This window comes from Protobothrops mucrosquamatus, unplaced genomic scaffold, assembly GCF_001527695.2.
Source record: "Protobothrops mucrosquamatus isolate PMUCROS unplaced genomic scaffold, P.Mucros_1.0 scaffold2242, whole genome shotgun sequence".
In the NCBI taxonomy this organism is placed as follows: Eukaryota; Metazoa; Chordata; class Lepidosauria; order Squamata; family Viperidae; genus Protobothrops; species Protobothrops mucrosquamatus.
The window spans coordinates 64,279-83,178 of record NW_015388331.1 but is presented as its reverse complement, the minus strand read 5'-3'; the positions used below and the strand labels follow the sequence as shown (position 1 = coordinate 83,178).

General features: G+C 44.2%; 1 protein-coding gene across 1 annotated transcript in view; it reads left to right on the top strand.

The window, feature by feature from the left end:
* The first annotated feature begins 470 nt into the window (after positions 1 to 470).
* The window catches only part of DERL1 (derlin 1), a 26,117-nt gene continuing 7,687 nt past the window's right edge, over positions 471 to 18,900 (top strand). The window contains exons 1-7 of the mRNA XM_015824461.1: positions 471 to 753; positions 5,002 to 5,113; positions 7,363 to 7,427; positions 8,485 to 8,511; positions 9,726 to 9,821; positions 10,654 to 10,706; positions 15,437 to 15,547. Of these exons, the coding sequence (XP_015679947.1) occupies positions 601 to 753; positions 5,002 to 5,113; positions 7,363 to 7,427; positions 8,485 to 8,511; positions 9,726 to 9,821; positions 10,654 to 10,706; positions 15,437 to 15,547 (617 nt within the window). The 5' untranslated portion in view covers positions 471 to 600. The remainder of the gene's footprint in view (positions 754 to 5,001; positions 5,114 to 7,362; positions 7,428 to 8,484; positions 8,512 to 9,725; positions 9,822 to 10,653; positions 10,707 to 15,436; positions 15,548 to 18,900) is intronic.

The following is an 18,900-nucleotide window of genomic DNA, read 5'->3' as shown; positions in this document are numbered from 1 at the left end:
GAGAGACCGAGATACGTACAATCCAGTGAAAACCCCAAGGGACCATTAATTTAAACACTGAATTAAAATATATCTCTTGTTTAGCAATAATGTTTAGCAAAAACAATGTTTAATAATTAAGAAACCCAACTAAATTAAAAGAATGATGATACAGCTACTCTTTTATGACTCGTGGACTTCATCTCCCAGAATTCCTGAGCCAGCCATGCTGGCTCAGGAATTCTGGGAGGTGAAGTCCACAAGTCATAAAAGAGCCAAGGTTGCCTACCCCTGAGCTATGCAATACATAGATGCATTTATTTACACAGGGAACGAGAGTGAAAAATGCGTTTCCTTTAAGAGTGAGACTTCCGGCGACGCTCCTTTCCCCACCTTTATTTTTGTTCCGTTGCTTAGCAAACGGAAGGCGGAAGCCGGAAGCAGCCGTTTGGCCGAATTCGGTGTGGCCACGTCGAAAGAAGGCGGGCCCCACCCACCGGCCAGCTCAGCCCCTCTCGACGCTCCCCGTTTTGGCTGAGAAAGAAGCACCGGCGGGAGCGAGGAGCGCAAGGCCCGGCCTCCAGGCCTCCCAGTCACAAGCGGCACAGTGGCGAAGGGGAGATGTCGGACCTCGGGGACTGGTTCCGGAGCATCCCGCTTATTACCCGCTACTGGTTTGCAGCTTCCATCGTGGTGCCCCTCGTCGGCAAGCTAGGCCTGATAAGCCCCGTTTATCTCTTCCTGTGGCCCGATGCCTTCATCAACCGCTTCCAGGTAGGTTATCTGGACTCTAGCTCCCGGCATGCACTGCACGCTCTTTCCTATAGCCTCGAGAAGCAATGCTGCGCTGAGTGTGTTGGGAATTGTAGTCAATTTGTTGAAAGTACGGGGATGGGTACTCCAGCCTTGTGTACTTTTTTTTTTTAGCTATGGTGGAAGTGCCATTGTTGATTTGAGTGGGAGGCACCGTAACTTGACCTTATATAAAACAACTTTTTTTTAAATAAAGAGATTGAATGGTGCTTACCTAAACAAGGGATATTTGTTTGTTTGATAGACTTAAAAGTACCTTTCAGAAAACGATTGACTGATTAAGGGCCATCAAGTCATTTTCGACTTCTAATGGCCACATAGATTTTTCCCCCCATGATGATCTATCCCTAACCTGGTTTCTCAGGTCCTCCAATGGTGTAGTCATCATCACTATAACTCAGTCCATCCACTGTGCTGCTGGTCACCCTCTTCTTTCCTGGTACCTTTCCCGGGATCAGAGATTTCTCCAGAGAAATCTTTGATTGATGTATCCAAGCCGGATATTCTGGTTAGGGCTAATTTCAGCCAATATAGAAAATTAATAGATAGCCTCTTAAACTTTATTAGGGTATAACCAGTGGGATTCAGTTTCTCATTTATTTATATATTTATTGTGAAACTGAAATTGATACATGTATATAGGGATGCATGCATGTATGTATGAATGTGGGGTTTCCATTGTAGCTCCCCATCCAAATACTGACCAACCCCCCCATGTGCTTTACTTTGTGTGAATGACACTCTGGTCAGAAGGTTAATAGTCATGTGAAACTAGGGGTCGTTCCAAGCCACAGCAAGGTTTACTTCCATGCTCTTGGCTGAACATGGTGTACAGACTTAATCATAACTTATTACATGGTGCGATCATGTCACTGATCTTTGCATCTTCTTCTTGTTGTGCCATATCCGTTATCGGACGTTGGCGATCCTGTTTTTATCAGCAGCCGCACGAAAAAAGTGCTGCTGAGTTTTGTCCAAACCAGTCCCTTAGATTTTGAAGCCACAATGTTCTTCTTCTGCCTGGACCTCGTTTGCGTTCAACCTTTCCCTGGAGGATTAAATGGAGTATGCTGTATTTTTCTGGGTGTCGCATCACATGTCCGAAATATTCTAATTTTCATTTTTTAATTGTTTTGATGATTTCCCTTGGCTTTCCCAGGCGGCTTATCACCTCCTCATTTCTGATCTGGTCAACCCAGGTTATACGTAACAGCCACCTGTAAATGCACATTTCAAATGCTTCTAGTCTCTTCAGGTGGCTTTGCATAAGAGTTGAAAATGATCAAAAGTGAAGTGCTTTGTAAGGTAGCTCTGAAATTGAAAGTGGGGAAATTTGCATACTGCCTGGTGGGAAATATTTGGTCTCAGCAGGGAGAGGCACATAGAATAGCAGTGGGCTGAGAAAACTCTGTAAGGAGTGCTGGGCAAATATTAAACTACCACACACAAGATCCTACAATTATGGTACTATTTTGTATTGGCTGCATAAGCCAGCTTTTTGAGAGGTTCAGTTTTTTTCTTTTTCATCATCCCCGTTTCTCTTTGGCAAGATAAGTGTGAAAAAGTATGTGTCGTGTCACTCATGGAACAAATTAAATAAGGCCCTTTTTGAGAATGGACGCGTGGGAGGTGTTTCCTTTTTCAGTAATCATGGAAACAGTTGAGGTGCTTGAATTTCCGTCCATTGCTAACAAAACACAAACAACCTGAAATTGGAAGTAATATAGAATAAAAAATAGCATAAGAGATCAATTGAATTGTTTGATTTATCTTGGTAACAGACTTCACTATTGCCTTTTATCTTGTTGCAGAGCTATATTTTTTTTAGTGCCAAGAATATAAACAATCATTAAGATTCAAAGGGGCTTCTGGCATTTTGATAGGCACCAAATAGTGGACAAAATGTGGAATAGTTTAAGCTGGAAGTGATTGGTTAGTCTCTTTTTTTTTTTTTTTTTTTTTTGAGGAGGCCAGAGTAATTTAAATCAATGTTGTGGAAGATTTGATTCTTTTGTTCAGTATTTGTGTTAGCTGAACAAAATGAATTTTTTTTAGGGAGATGTTTAATATGCTTAGCTATATGGAATTGCTTTCCCCTCATTATTCCTTGCAATTAGACATGGATCACTGGGCTTAGGAAAAAAAATAATACAAATGTTGGCTTGTAAGAGTTCTCTAAACGTGATTTTTCATTTACAGATATTTCATCACTTGCCTAAATAATTAACAGCCCACTGCTTTAATCTTGAGCTACATGTGATCTCTGCAGGATAATAAAAGTGCTTCCTATGAATGAACCATTTTATGAAGTTTATGTAAAATATGATAGGAATTAAAAGTTATGTGATAAATCAGCTTTCTAACTATCAGTCTTTTTCCATTGCCATCTGGGTTGGTGTGCTAAGAAAAGCAGGAACTGGAGCTTAGAGTGTAGATTTCAGCATTTTGGTATGCCAATTCCTTTGCATTTTAGTGCAACCTCAGAGGAATGCAAAGGGGAATATAGTGATAAGATAGGTTGATAAATGCAAGATTATATTTCTCAAGATTGGAGGAGAAATGTGCTTCTTTGCAAGACATTTTATTTTGAGAGACATGCTGTATCTTAGACACTCAGCTCGCGGGTATATTTCCCTCCCTGTTCTTTGCTTTTGTACTGAGAATGCCAACACATAGACTTGAGGTAGATATATCATTCTTTTACCATAGAGAGATGCAGCAATTACCTAGATAGGAACTAATTGCTTTATAACATGCTGTTACTTGACAGGATGCCTTCTAAACATGTTTGACTGTAGCTCAACCTCTGCTGGTGCAGCCATTGTCCATATTGGCTTTGGACAAGGAAAATTATCCTCCAGTGCATCCAAGGGTTATGCTGTTAGGGGATATCCCAAATCCAAATGAAAACATGGCTTGCCTCTTGCAGGACGGCTATTTATGTAGTGGCTGCCATTTGCTTGGTTAGCTGGGCTATTCTTAACATGTGACAGACAAGACAGTCCCTCTAACAGGTGGAAGGTTGCTAAAGTTCACATGTGACAGGCAGCTGATGGCAATCATAGTAAATAGCATGTAGAAAGCAACCGTCCAGTTATCATAAATCTGTAGACTCTAAGTGAAATCTCAGATGTTTCCTGTGCTTCTGTGTTTATGTCTTATAGTACAGTATATAGATCTGTTTTCTTCCCCAGATCCACAGCCAACCACCCCAGAACCAATACCGAGGGCACCCAAATCACTTGTAATAGTGTAACCTGCAAAAGTTGAAAGTTTGGGACGTTCTCTGTGCTGTCAACCACCTGTTGTCTCTTCCAAGAGAGTTCCTTTCTGTCTTCCATCATTTTATGGCCAGGCAGCATGTCCAAATCTTATTAAATGACTTTGAGAGATTCTTTATTTTTTTCCCCTTAAAGTTTTTTCTCCCCGCTTGGGACCCTTATTGAAGCTTGATGGTGTTTTCTTGTAGGGCTAGAGCAGGGGTAGGCAACCTTGGCTCTTTTATGACTCGTGGACTTCAACTCCCAGAATTCCTGAGCCAGCCATGCTGAGGGGAAAGGGAGAGGTTTCCAAGCTGAGCCATGCAGGCTCAGGAATTCTGGGAGTTGAAGTCCACGAGTCATAAAAGAGCCAAAGTTGCCTACCCCTGGGCGAGTAACATCTTCTACTTTCTCGATCTTTGTGTATTGCATGAGGGATGAGTTTGTTGGTGGTGGAGAAAAACCCATTAATAGAAAAAAAAAGCTTCTGAAATTGTTCTTATAATTATACCAGAAGACAGAAGAGAGTTTATAAGCCAAAGTTCTTTTATCCTTTCCCAGTCAAGTGGGGGTGTCCAACTGTGACAACTTAAAGACTTGTGGAACGTCAGTTGGGGAATCCTGAGAGTTGAAGTCCATAATTCTTAGAAGTTGCCAAGGTTGCATATCCCTGTAGTAAAGCATTGAACATTGGCTTCAGCACTTTTGAATCCTGGTGTTTGTGACCTATCAGACTGGCACTGATGGGGGCTCAATATTCTTATGGGGTGGTGGGCTGGGAGCTTCCCTCCTCCAATAATCCATCAGATAATTACAGATTTAATTTTGTTAGTATGTAGTACAATATCTTATCAATCACTGATACTGCCTGATACAAGTAACTTTGATATTGTTTAAACAAGTTCTCAAATAATAATAGTTTACACATCTGCTGTTTTTGTCTGAACAGATCTGGAGGCCAATAACTGCCACATTTTATTTCCCTGTTGGCCCAGGGACAGGCTTTCTGTATATGGTGAATCTCTATTTTTTGTATCAGTATTCATCACGTCTGGAAACAGGTAAATATACAACCACACCATTATAACCATTCAATTCTTTTTCACTTTTGAGGATGGTAGGGAAAAAAAAGTCAGTATGTGTATCCAATTCACAACCTGTATGGACTTATAGAAATGTACATAAATGTCTAAAACTGTCTTTGGACAGTTGAGTGTATTAGAAAAAATGCATACATTAGAACAAAGTAAATGAAAAGGTCTATAAAAAGTTTTGCAAGCCGAGGCAGAAAGCTAGCAGCTGCAAAAAGTTACCTTGGCTTGCGAATCACTTGAATATTTAGATTTCCCTCTACAAGGCTAGGAAGACCTCAGGGAAAATATCCAAAAGATAATATCTTACCCCCTTATCAGTGAAAAGTGAACTCTCCCTCCACCACACAGTAAGGGAATGAATAAATTCTAAAACAAAAAAATCTCTGCCATATTGTACATATTGATGTTTATTTCAAATTAGTTCAACTTGCTAGAATTCTAATGCCAGTGCTCTTTCATCTTAATACGTCCTGCTAAAGAAAACTTTGTGAATATGTTCTTGGAGAAAAAAGAATTCCAATCTCAGGCAACTGCTAAAGGTTTGGCAGAAGTGAAAGGGTTTGAAAGATTTAAAAATCCTGTTAATTGTATTTTTAACTTTGCCAAGTATCTTAATTGCTTATTTCTCATCATTTTACAACTAGTAAATTAAAAGTGCATGCAGGGCCATTTTCTTTTGATGTAGTACAATAATTTATGATATGCTTGATTATTACTAAGTATGTATAAGTACCTTTTAAATAACAAGGAACACAACAATTGCTTTCTGTTCTCCTTATAATAAATCTACCGAAGCCAACCAATTAAGATACTTTGGGATTCGTTCTTATGTAGTTTATTTAGAAACAAGTTCTAGCATAACCAGTTATTCCCAATTGCAGTAATTATGTAAGAATTGCAACCTTAACTGATGGAACTTTGCAAACAAAGAATTGTGTAATACATTTCTCAAACTCAGATTATGCTGCAGGAGATGTAGAGTTTATAATGTTGACTGTACAGTTAGTCCTTGACTTACAACAATTCATTAGTGACTGTTTGAAGTTACAACGGCACTGAAAAAAGTGACATGACCGATTTTCACACTTGCGAATGTAGAAGCATCTCCATGGTCACGTGATCAAAATATCGACGCTTGCTTGGCAACTGGTTCATGTTTATGACGGTTTGCAGTGTCCCAGGGCCATGCAACCTTCTGACAAGCCAAGTCAATGGGGGAAGCCAGAATCACTTCACAACCATGTTACTAACTGAACAACTGCAGTGATTTCACTTAACAGTTGTGCAAGAAAGATTGTAAAATGGGGCAAAACATTTTAACAGATTTCTTGCTTAGCAATGAAAATTTTGGGCTCGGCTGTGGTTGTAAGTCGAGGACGACTTGTAGTATGTTAATTTGGGGTACTTTTTGTGGGAAAACATATATATATATTCGGTGCTAGAGTTTTGTGTAATGTTTGTGTGAAAACAAGAAAAAAAGCCTCCAATGCTAGAATTCATATCGTGTACACTGTATAGAGCAGTGGTGGCGAACCTATGGCACGCGTGCCAGAGGCGGCACTCGGAGCCCTCTCTGTGGGCACGTGTGCCGTTGCCCTAGCCCCGTCTCCCCCGCACAGCCCCCTCCTCACCAGCAGTCCCCCTGGAGGAGAGTCGCTCCTGGGCGTGGCCCGCACGGAGCAGCACAGCCAAGGACATAGCCGGGCAGCAGGGACAAGACTCCGCCCTCATGCCCCATAGCGTGCAGATGATGCTGTGGGATGTGGGCGGAGGTCGTGGCTGCCATGGCACTGCAGGGCTGCCTGGGCGATCTGTGGTGGACCATGGAGGCGGTGCGTGGCCCTGCGGGCGGGCGGGGCAGGGGGTGGGCGTGGGCGGAGCAGGCAGGGCGGGAAGCAGAGCAGGGGCGGGGGCCAGTTTTTGGGCACTCGGTCTCTAAAAGGTTCGCCATCACTGGTGTATAGAGACTCTCCATATATAGAGGTAGTAATTTAGATTTTCCTACAAAAACTGGCCTTTCCGATACACTTTCCCATAAAACACCCTCGCCAAACCGAGCAGTCTCTTGCTTGTTTCCTTCTCAGAACAAAAGTTGAAGTTGCATCCTGCGATTTAATGACAGCCTTCTGGAGGCTCCCGCTGCCTCTTGGGGAAAGGGAGGAAAAAAAACAACTGCCAGGGATTACATTCACAGCAATGCCATTCTTTGTTCGCAGGTGCTTTTGATGGAAGGCCTGCCGACTACGTGTTCATGCTGCTGTTTAACTGGATATGCATAGTTGTATCCTTTCCTGAATCGGCTGCCCAACGTTTGGACAAGTTTGGGTCTTGAAAAAGCATTTCCCCCCCCCTCCCCCAAGGGATGCAGAGATTGGTTGTGGATGCTTTCGTGGACTTAGGGAAGTCATTCCCCAGCTTCTCCATTTCTTTTCTGATAATCCTGAGTCCACATGTTTGGGTGGGAAAGGTGATTAATTCAGAAACAGCTACTATATAAATCAGACATGTCAAACACAAGGCCCGGGGGCCGGATGCGGCCCGCGAAATGGTTTATTGTGGCCCGCGAAGCCATCCTGGAAACAGTGAGGGAACGGCCCCCGCTGCCTTGGCCCTGGCCCAGGCTGGCCGGGAGCTAATGTACAATTTTGTGGTGGCACCACCATTCAGCCCCCCCCCCTGCATGGCCTGAGAGGAACAGTGAGCCTCCTCCGTGGACCATGCCTTGGCACTTGCCATGGTCCCACCCCCTTCTGCCAGAGATCCTCAGATCTGTCCCACTCCTGCCCAGGCCCCCACAGGCCCCCTTGATACGAACGATGTAGAGCTGGCCACACCCACCCAGTAAGCCACACCCCCAAGGGCAACCGCAATGCTTATGCGGCCCTCAATGAAATTGAGTTTGACACCCCTGATATAAATGAACGAGAGCTTAAGATTTGCTTAAGACTCCATGGCTGGGTTGACACAAAAGCTGGGTTAACAAAGCATGATTAGTATTACAGTTGTGCCAAATGAATGAGCCCTATTATGGCTTAACATGATGGTCTATTTTGCACAACATGCTGGGTTTCTGAACTCTGAATCTCAAAAGTACCCAACCCTGCTATAGCTTGCTGTTAAATATATTGTTTGACCCAAACTTGCTTATGACTGAGAGAGATTTTACAGGCTCAGTTAAAGCCAGGTGGGCAGAGATCCAAATATATTCAGCTGGATCAAAAGGGCTTCAATATGATAACAAGGATTAGCATGAATTATTCTACTTGTCTACAATTGAATCCTTACAAATTAAGTATCAGTGTTTGCTTAGTTTGGATTTCCTTAATTAAAATTAAAAGATTACTGGCTTAGCAATGAATATGCAAGTAAGTATATCCTTTTTTTTAAAAGTCTGGCAAATCGGGTTTATTAGGACTTTTGGTGCACATCCTTCCAGAGTTACAAATGACATTAAGACACAACCATTGGAGAACATGGCCACTTGAAGCATAGCGGTAGCCTCTGATTCCTGCCCTTTGCCCTCTCTATATGGCTGCAAAGAGACAGATGGAAGCTGTTTCCATTTTGTAATGAGTAATGTTTAAGCTTATGTTTAAACCCAGACATATAGTTTTACTATTAGTTACTGAAACAAGCCAATCTCAAATCTTGATTTATACATGTGTTTGCAGTAAATGAAAGTTAACATTAATCACAACTGAAGGTTTAGATATAGTGCTAAGTTGCAGTTAATTGATAAAAGAACGAAACGTTTTTGCAGGATCCAATCTGAATCATTCACCAGGATCAAACATTTATTCTTCCAAGCTTTTGGGCTCATGCTGGAGCCCATCCACAGGGAACTTCTCTCTCTCTCTCTCTCTCTCTGTTCCCTAAGGATGGGCTCCAACATGAGCCCCAAAGCTTGGAAGAATAAAACTTTGGTCCTGGTGACTGACTCAGAGTGGATCGTGCAATATTATCCTGGGACATGTATATTTACCTTCACTTAGAAATAGTTTTTGAATGTACTTTGTTAGCATCCTGCCGTGGCTGATTTCCATAGAACAGACATGTCAAACTCGTGACGTTATGTGACGTCGCGCGATGTATCGGAGCTTTTTCCCCATTGCCGGCAATGGGGTAGGCGCAGTTTCCTGGTGACGCATCTGGCCTGCGGGCCGGCAGTTTGACACCCCTGCCATAGAGCTATCAGCTTTATGTGGGTTTATGTGGTTATTGGAGCACAGGAGTGTCAAACTGCTGGCCTACGGGCCGGATGCGCCATGCCAAAACCACGCCCACCCCAGCTCTGCCAATGGGGAAAAAGTCACGATACGTTGTGACATGTTATGTGACGTTGCGAGTTTGACACCCCTAATTTAGAGGGTCATGGATTATGGGAGAAATCTGCAAAATGTCTTTTTTCCTCCAAAATGTTCCAAATTCATTCCCTTTTTTTCCCTCAGGAAAAAAAAAAGATTGAACAGGACAGAGGTGTATCTAAATTGAACAGGAATTTTCTTTGTAAGATTTTTAGTTCAGTTTGTGAGTCTTCCTATCTGATTTAAACCATGTTGGATCCTTTGTTCTCTTATAGTTGCTGATGATCCCCCTGATCATGTCAGTACTTTATGTTTGGGCCCAGCTGAACAGAGACATGATTGTGTCATTTTGGTTTGGGACTCGGTTTAAGGTGAGTGTCTTAAGAGATGGGCTTCTGCCTTGGGAGGTTTGGCTCAAATCAGTGGAATTTCAACATCGGATTGAATCATGGTAGCAATTCCTTGATTTCTTCCAGATTTTAGATAGTGCTCCATATACAGTTCCTGAATGGAAGGAAAATTACAGAAGTGGCTGTAGGATAGCTCAACAAGTAGGGAGGAGATATCATAAAACAAAAGTTTGTCCCATGTGTAATACTTAACAAATTTTAGAACAAAATCGTTAGGGAGACATTGCTGCATTCTGCAAGTAAAGAGACTACAGTACATGCATTTTAAATGTTAAAAGTGTCTGTCTTTGCAACATCTAAGGAACATTGTAAAGACCCAGAAATTAACATTGCAGGCCACTCCACTGTATTTTTGCTCCACTTAGTGTAGTGATGGCGAACGTTTTGGACTCCACATATCAAACGTTCAGAAAATGCCTACTTTAACTCATGAATTTCTTCCTTCCAGCCTGGTATTTTGTAGGCTTATCAGTCTAGCTCTCTGACTCAGTAGCTGAGAAAATATGGTATTCTGGGGAAAAAATCACATAAAAGCAAGTTTACTCAACATGCTAAGCATGGCTTGGTGTTAATCATAGCAAATGAAATGTAGCAAACTGATGCTAACACAGTTTGGATAGTAGGATAGTCTACTGCCCAGCCAATATCCCAACCAACAATTTTTTCAGTGGCAGTTCAATAGCTGTTAGAAATAGGACCCAGCCAAGTTCAGGACCTTAGCACATGAGGTGAAAGAATAATCTTGTCCTTCAGGTTCGTTATGATAAACATATATGTGTTGTTGTTTTCCTAGGCATGCTATCTGCCATGGGTTATCCTGGGATTCAACTATATCATTGGAGGCTCGTAAGTATCTCCAGCTAGTTGGTCTGTGCCTTATTAATTTGTTTGATTTATATACCCACTGATATCGCTGCATTAACTCTGTGCAGATAACAGCATTTAAAATAAAAATTCAGGTAACAAAGCCCCAGTACTGTAATAGTGACCAAGGAAGAATTTGCAAACAATCAGCAATCTCATGGGCTCCAATCAACAGTCTGGTCTCTGTGCTTAAGAACAGATCCAAAGCCTTAAGGCTTTATAAAAGTTGCAGGATTGGGGCCAATCTAATTTGGTGGGGGGACGAGGTTGCAAAAGGCAGGTGCTGTGTCAGAAAAGGCATGTTTTCTGCTCTAGAAAGAAAGCACTCCTTAACCATTGGGACCCAGAGCATGCTCCTCCTGTCAGACCTGATGGGATGTGGAGAGACAGTCAGGACATGATAGTCTTGTAAATCAGTGTTTCTTAACCGTGACCACTTTCAGATGTGTGGGTTTAACGCCCAGAATTCCCCAGACACCTGTGTATGCTGAAGAACGGATTTTAAATCTGGCAAAAATGTTAGCGAACACCAACATTTTACGATGGTGGGGAGAGGACCTAGGACTCCTGGGTGTGATGGGAGGCCCAGATCCTCTCCCCATCATACCATGCTTGGGAGGCTCGGGCCCTATTCTCCAACAGTCTGCTTAATGACGGCAACTGGGAGAGGTGGGATTGCGATCGTTGAGCAAAGCGGTCACGTGTCTCAACTGCTTTGCTCAACAACCAAGAATCTGGGCTCAGTTGTGGCCGTAGGTGGAGAACTACTTGTATTGCCTTAGTAGTGATTTGATGGATTAATAAAGAAGCGCATACTGTATATTATTATATCACATATTTGTTATTTGTAACATTTTGATAATTGTATTTGAGCGTATCTGCTTTCCTTTGTCAAACAAGTTACACCTGTACAGTATTTCCTTATGCATTTAAATTCTTTTTCTAAGGAAGGGTCCAGGGCATGAAACTTAAGAAGCTCTGCTGTAGGTGATCTGAAAGGAAGGGTGTACTGTAGTACAGGGGTCCCCAACCCCAGGCCCATAGCCCACTACCGGGCCGTGGCCTGTTCAGAACCAGGCTGTGGAAGCGGTGGGCGAGTGCGCACATGCAGCTCTACTTGTGCATGCAGTGGACAGGTGAGCATTTGTGCGCAGTTCCATTTGTGCGAATGGCAGGCTCACATGCCTGCTTGTGCAAATGGAGCTACGCATGCTTGCCTGCCTATGCACAGAACCGTCTCCTCTGCCTGCCCTCCCCTGCTGGTCTGCCAAGCTGGAAAGGTTAGAGCAGTGGTTCTCAACCTTTTTAATGCCGCGACCCCAACCAGTCGTAAGTCGAGGACTAAACCGGTCGTAAGTCGAGGACTTTCCCTGCCCGGGAGCGCCGCGCATGCGTGGTTCCGCCCCCTGCGCCGGCCGAGGTGTAGCTGGCAAGCGGCAGAGACAGAGCAGGCCGACCACCAGCTGGCCCAGCCCAAGGGAGGTAAGGCACCCGCTGGAAAAGGGGAAAAAAATGGCGGACAAAAAAAATGGCGGACAGCCTTGCTTGGCGACCCCCGTGAAATGGTCGATCAACCCCAAATGGGGTCCCGACCCACAGGTTGAGAACCACTGGGTTAGAGACTGCTGTACTAATGTAGTAATAGTGCTGGAGGAGGTAGGGTCAAAAATTTCAGCCATTTCTTTTTGTTTAGAGGCAGTTAACTTTGTATTAAGGCTGTTGCAGGCTGCCTGCCTCTATTTTACGGTTGTTGTTTTTAAATAACGCTGCCAAAATGGACTGTTTGCTAGATCTGTGCAAACCAGTGTTGATTCAGTTTGAAGAGGGCTTGATTGAATCCAAACTGCCATCTTGATTGGACAGTAATTTGATTTGGGGTGCAAGATTCAATTTGGTGAAAGGTTTGTCTTTAGGCTGTTGGTGGGAAGCTTCAAAATATCTGACGCTGCTTCAGTTTCAGGTAAAGTGGTCCGAAGACAGTAGGGAGGATTGGTCCTTTTGCAGATGTGAACCTGGGCCCATTTCAGCCACTTGACTTGAAGGGCTTTGCTGCCACACCTGCTTGAAATATTCCCTTACCCCTCTTTCTTCGAGAAGGCACTTGTCTGAACTGTCCTTAAAAAGGCAAACTTTAAAAACTGATTTTTGTAAACGAAACACGTACCCCTTCACATGTTTTCTGGGGTGCCACAGGCTTGTGCTTTGCTGCCTGTGATTACTGGGTTGCCTGGGCTCCAGCTGTGATAAATGCTGGGTCTCTCTTGGGAAGGACACCCTTGACGCTGTTCAGATTCAGTTGTATCAAGGCTGGGACTTCCTGATAATACCTTTGTTAGTGACTTAGCAGAGGCAGATTGTCCCAGCGTGGGTCTCCTCAGGGTGCCGTCAGCCAGACAGTGCCGGCTGGCGACTCCCAGGGGGAGGGCCTTCTCAGTGGGAGCTCCCACCCTCTGGAACGAGCTACCCCCAGAGATCCGGGTGATTCCGGATCTCCCTTCCTTCTGCCGCGCCCTTAAGACATGGTTATTTCAGCAAGCAGGACTGGCCTAAGGGGAAATTTTTTAGTGGGGTTCTTAAACATTTTTTAATTAATTATAGCCAATTTAAATATTTCTTTTTAACCAAGTTTTAAGGGGTGTCTTGGGGTGTATTTGTATTTTATTGGTTGTTAGCCGCCCTGAGTCCGTAAGGAGAAGGGCGGGGTAAAAGTTTAATTAATAAATAAAATAAATAAATATCTACGGACCAAGAATCTGGTTTGGAATGAGTGGCATTTATAGCCTTGCCCTCTTCATTCTTAAAGAAGGCAAATCTTCAGATCAGCCATTGTTAATGTAAACTTGTGTCACAATCACTCATTGTAACTTGAAGAGTCTTCAACCCGTTCCAGTCATGCTGTCTACAAAAGCAAGGGGCAGGTACTGGATTGGGTGCTTCTGTCAGTCAAAGAGCCTATTCCAATGTTCAGCCAATTCAGGATTTCCCCAGCTGTATGAAACTTAAGTTGCAGCATGGCACATTGTCTGTAGTGACCCTAGAAACTATGGAAAAGCCCTAGAATCAATTCTGAAATCTCCAGCTAGATTGGAAAGCATCGAATTGATTCCGTTGCTCCAGATCTGCTCTCCCTCTTGATCCGAGAGTCACTCTTCAAAGGTTGATCAAAACAAGCCTCCATTGAATTGGCTCTCTGCACTCAGATTTTGCCCACCACTAGCTACTTAATTTTGAGAGCTCCATTCTGGAGGTCTTCTAAAGTTGGAAACAACGGCTCGGAGGTGGCGTGAAGCCCATCAGTTGTTGCCCTGTGTAGGAAATATTGAAGCTACTAAGTTGCGTATTTGTAAATTGAGTAACTCTACTGAGAGTCTTGGCTATCAACTTCCAACAATGAAGTTTCCCAAGGAAAGCCAACTTAACATCCTTCTTCCTTCTGAAATTATAGCCCAGTGATGGCGAACCTTTTAGAGACCGAGTGCCCAAAAAGCAACCCAAACCCCACTTATTTATTGCCGGGTGCCAGGTGGGACATGGCCCACTGGGTGACCGTGGCTGTGGTGGCCATGGCAGACTGGGTGGGTGTGGACAAAGTGGGCGTGGTCAGCTCGATGTGGGGAGGGACGCCGGTGGGCAGGGTTGGGGGATATCCAGGGGGTCTCTGGCAGGTGGGGCGGTGGACAGGAGGCTCATCCTGCGGGGTGAGGCGAGGCAGGGCGGGGATACCATTGCCACGGGGCAAGGTGAGGCAGGGGCCAGGGCAGTTGCTGCCTGACACCATCGGCCCCCGCACACAGAGGCCAGCGAGTGCATGGGGGCCGCCGGTGTCCGTCAGCAGCCACAGCCTGATGGCTCCTCGACCGGCGTACTCTGGGGCTCCACAGCCCACCGCCAGCAGTTCAGAGAAGCTACCTCTGAGCTGGACAGCTGGCCGACAGCTGAGGAGGCGATGCAGTGGGTCGTACCCGGGAAAAGGAGAGCATGTGAGGCCAGGAGCGATGGGACAGGGGGGAAGGAAACCAGCTGTGCCGGGATGCATCTGGCCATGTGGGACCTCGGGCGGCTGGTTGAAGAGGGACGGTTGCCATCTCTGGGGCATGGCACGCGTGCCCACAAAGAGGGCTCTGAGTGCCGCCTCTGGCACCCGTGCCATAGGCTTGCCACCACTGTTATAGCCCAATACTAAACATTCTTCTGTAATCTTAACTTTCAGTTATTCTTATTATTAATTTTCCAATGGCACTCTACTTTCTGTGTACATAGCTGGAAGAAGGATTAATACTTAAGTGACCATTGAAACTTAGAATATATTGAACTTGTAACAGTCTTCCATAAAATTGTACTGTCTCAAGGCTTCTGAAGGTAGAATTCAAATACATGCAGTTGATGATGGAAATTGTGACTTTCATCATTCCTAGGTTGTATTTTTACGGCAGTTGCTTTTTTAAAAAATTTCAGTGTTTACGTCCATTAGCACTGTCTTCCCCACAGGTTTGCAAAAAGTGTATTTTTCAAAAATGTTTGCAGACAGCATGCAACCCTTGGATAGCTTGTCTGGGTTATTTTCAGCCTTGGCAGCCCTCAAGCTCTTCAACCGTGCAAAACCCATTAGAAATTGGCCCCGTTGATTAAGATACTTTCACTTTATTAGGGGAAAATGCTTCAATTGCTAATTTTTAACACTGTTTAAAATGCTGTTTCCTGATATCCTACAGCATCATCAATGAACTGATCGGCAACCTGGTTGGTCATCTGTACTTTTTCTTAATGTTTAAATACCCAGTGGATTTGGGAGGAAGAAATTTTCTGTCAACGCCTCAGTTTCTGTAAGTTGGTTTATCTTTTTTTTTTATCAGACTTGAATACTTGAATGTTGAGACGTTAGTCTAATTAACATTGAAAACAAAAGTACAGTGGCAGTAATGAGACCCAGGCACATTTTTTTTCCGATGGATGGATACATAATTAGGTCAGGTGCTACATTTCATCTGTGTTTTGTTTCTGGCATAGACAAATAGGAAACGTTGATTCAGTCAAAACTATTACAAGCTCCCAAATGCAAAATTGGCTCACTTCCACCTTTATTTTCCTGAAATGTTGCTTTAATGGCAACAGGCTCCAGAGTTTGTCTGCCTTGCCCTCTTTGTTCTTTAACTTCTGCTTAAAAATGCTCTCTGTTTATATTACGTTTACAACTAAGTGGTGCTTTTCTAATTTAAAATTGAAGGAGCACTGCATGTACAAGAACCCTTGCGGAGGGTCTGTCTTCCATTCTCCTTCCAGAGCTATAATGATTGCTTTTTATTTATTTATTTTTTATCCCACCTTTATCATTTCTAGATAAGGCAGTCAACGTACCTAATATTATTTCCTTGTCCTATTTTCCCCACGACAATCCTATGAGGTGGGGTGGCTGAGTGATCGGCCAAAAATCACCCAGCTGTCCTTAATGCCTAAGGTGCAACTAAAACTCACAGTCACCTAGTGATTTGGCTCAAAGTCATTCAGCCACCCTTCATGCCTAAGGCAGGACTAGAACTCACCATCTCCTGGCTTTTAGCCACTAAACCAGGGGTAGGCAACCTTGGCTCTTTTATGACTCGTGGACTTCAACTCCCAGAATTCCTGAGCCAGCATGGCTCAGCTTGGAAACCTCTCCCTTTCCCCTCAGCGTGGCTGGCTCAGGAATTCTGGGAGTTGAAGTCCACGAGTCATAAAAGAGCCAAGGTTGCCTACCCCTGCACTAAACCAAACTGGCTTTCTTACTAACACAAGAGAAAGGACCCCAAAGATGAGGCTTAACTCAGATGTTGAGGTTTCCTGCCCATGAAGCTGTTGGACACCTGGAATATCCAAGGGCAGCATTTGGGGTGCACTATGGCTTCTCTGTCACAGAAATTAAAGAAAGCAAGGAATAAGTCTGTAGCAAAATAACTGATGTCCTTGTGATCAGTGGGAGCTGACTCTGGGACATAGGGCTAGGCCACTAGATGCTTTTCTTAATCATCTATTTCAGAGATAGATATGGCATCACACCAATGTGCTTTGTGGTAATTAGTAATCTCAGCCTTGGCACACAAGGATCATCTGACTCCTGGGTAAGAACACTCTCACAGGCTAAGCAGAAAAGCAAAATCCCCTCGTTTCCAGTTTGAATCAATAAAGGAGAAGAGAATTTGAGATAGTTTTAAAAATAAAATTAAGTTTAATGAGCTAAGAACGTAAGGAACCTTCATCTCTGAGGATGCGTGGCCTGTTCAGCAGCTAAGGAAAGTGTCCTGGGAGTAAAATCTGTTTTTCACTAGCTGTTGGAAAACAAGTAGAAAAGAGAAAGCTGAGAGAGAACTCAAGACTTGCATTAACAGAGATCTGCAGGGAATAGCAGGGAGAGTTGGATATAAAGCCAAAGGTAAAGATATATCCCTGTCCTGAAATGGAGGCTGAAATTTAGCCACACCCCCTTGACAGGTAATCCTCCACTTATNACCTTAGCACATGAGGTGAAAGAATAATCTTGTCCTTCAGGTTCGTTATGATAAACATATATGTGTTGTTGTTTTCCTAGGCATGCTATCTGCCATGGGTTATCCTGGGATTCAACTATATCATTGGAGGCTCGTAAGTATCTCCAGCTAGTTGGTCTGTGCCTTATTAATTTGTTTGATTTATATACCCACTGATATCACTGCATTAACTCTGTGCAGATAACAGCATTTAAAATAAAAATTCAGGTAACAAAGCCCCAGTACTGTAATAGTGACCAAGGAAGAATTTGCAAACAATCAGCAATCTCATGGGCTCCAATCAACAGTCTGGTCTCTGTGCTTAAGAACAGATCCAAAGCCTTAAGGCTTTATAAAAGTTGCAGGATTGGGGCCAATCTAATTTGGTGGGGGGACGAGGTTGCAAAAGGCAGGTGCTGTGTCAGAAAAGGCATGTTTTCTGCTCTAGAAAGAAAGCACTGCTTAACCATTGGCACCCAGAGCATGTTCCTCCTGTCAGATTTGATGGGATGTGGAGAGACAGTCAGGACATGATAGTCTTGTAAATCAGTGTTTCTTAACTCTGGCCACTTTCAGATGTGTGGGTTTAACGCCCAGAATTCCCCAGACACCTGTGTATGCTGAAGAACGGATTTTAAATCTGGCAAAAATGTTAGCGAACACCAACATTTTACGATGGTGGGGAGAGGACCTAGGACTCCTGGGTGTGATGGGAGGCCCAGATCCTCTCTCCATCCCACCATGCTTGGGAGGCCCGGGCCCTATTCTCCAACGGTCTGCTTAATGACGGCAACTGGGAGAGCTGGGATTGCGATCGTTGAGCAAAGCGGTCGCGTGTCTCAACTGCTTTGCTCAACAACCAAGAATCTGGGCTCAGTTGTGGCCGTAGGTGGAGAACTACTTGTATTGCCTTAGTAGTGATTTGATGGATTAATAAAGAAGCGCATGCTGTATATTATTATATCACATATTTGTTATTTGTAACATTTTGATAATTGTATTTGAGCGTATCTGCTTTCCTTTGTCAAACAAGTTACACCTGTACAGCATTTCCTTATGCATTTAAATTCTTTTTCTAAGGAAGGGTCCAGGGCATGAAACTTAAGAAGCTCTGCTGTAGGTGATCTGAAAGGAAGGGTGTACTGTAGTACAGGGGTCCCCAACCCCAGGCCCATAGCCCACTACCGGGCCGTGGCCTGTTCAGAACCAGGCTGTGGAAGCGGTGGGCGAGTACGCACATGCAGCTCTACTTGTGCGTGCAGTGGACAGGTGAGCATTTGTGCGCAGTTCCATTTGTGCGAATGGCAGGCTCACATGCCTGCTTGTGCAAATGGAGCTGTGCATGCTTGCCTGCCTATGCACAGAACCGTCTCCTCTGCCTGCCCTCCCCTGCTGGTCTGCCAAGCTGGAAAGGTTAGAGCAGTGGTTCTCAACCTTTTTAATGCCGCGACCCCAACCAGTCGTAAGTCGAGGACTAAACCGGTCGTAAGTCGAGGACTTTCCCTGCCCGGGAGCGCCGCGCATGCGTGGTTCCGCCCCCTGCGCCGGCCGAGGCGTAGCTGGCAAGCGGCAGAGACGGAGCAGGCCGACCACCAGCTGGCCCAGCCCAAGGGAGGTAAGGCACCCGCTGGAAAAGGGGAAAAAAATGGCGGACAAAAAAAATGGCGGACAGCCTT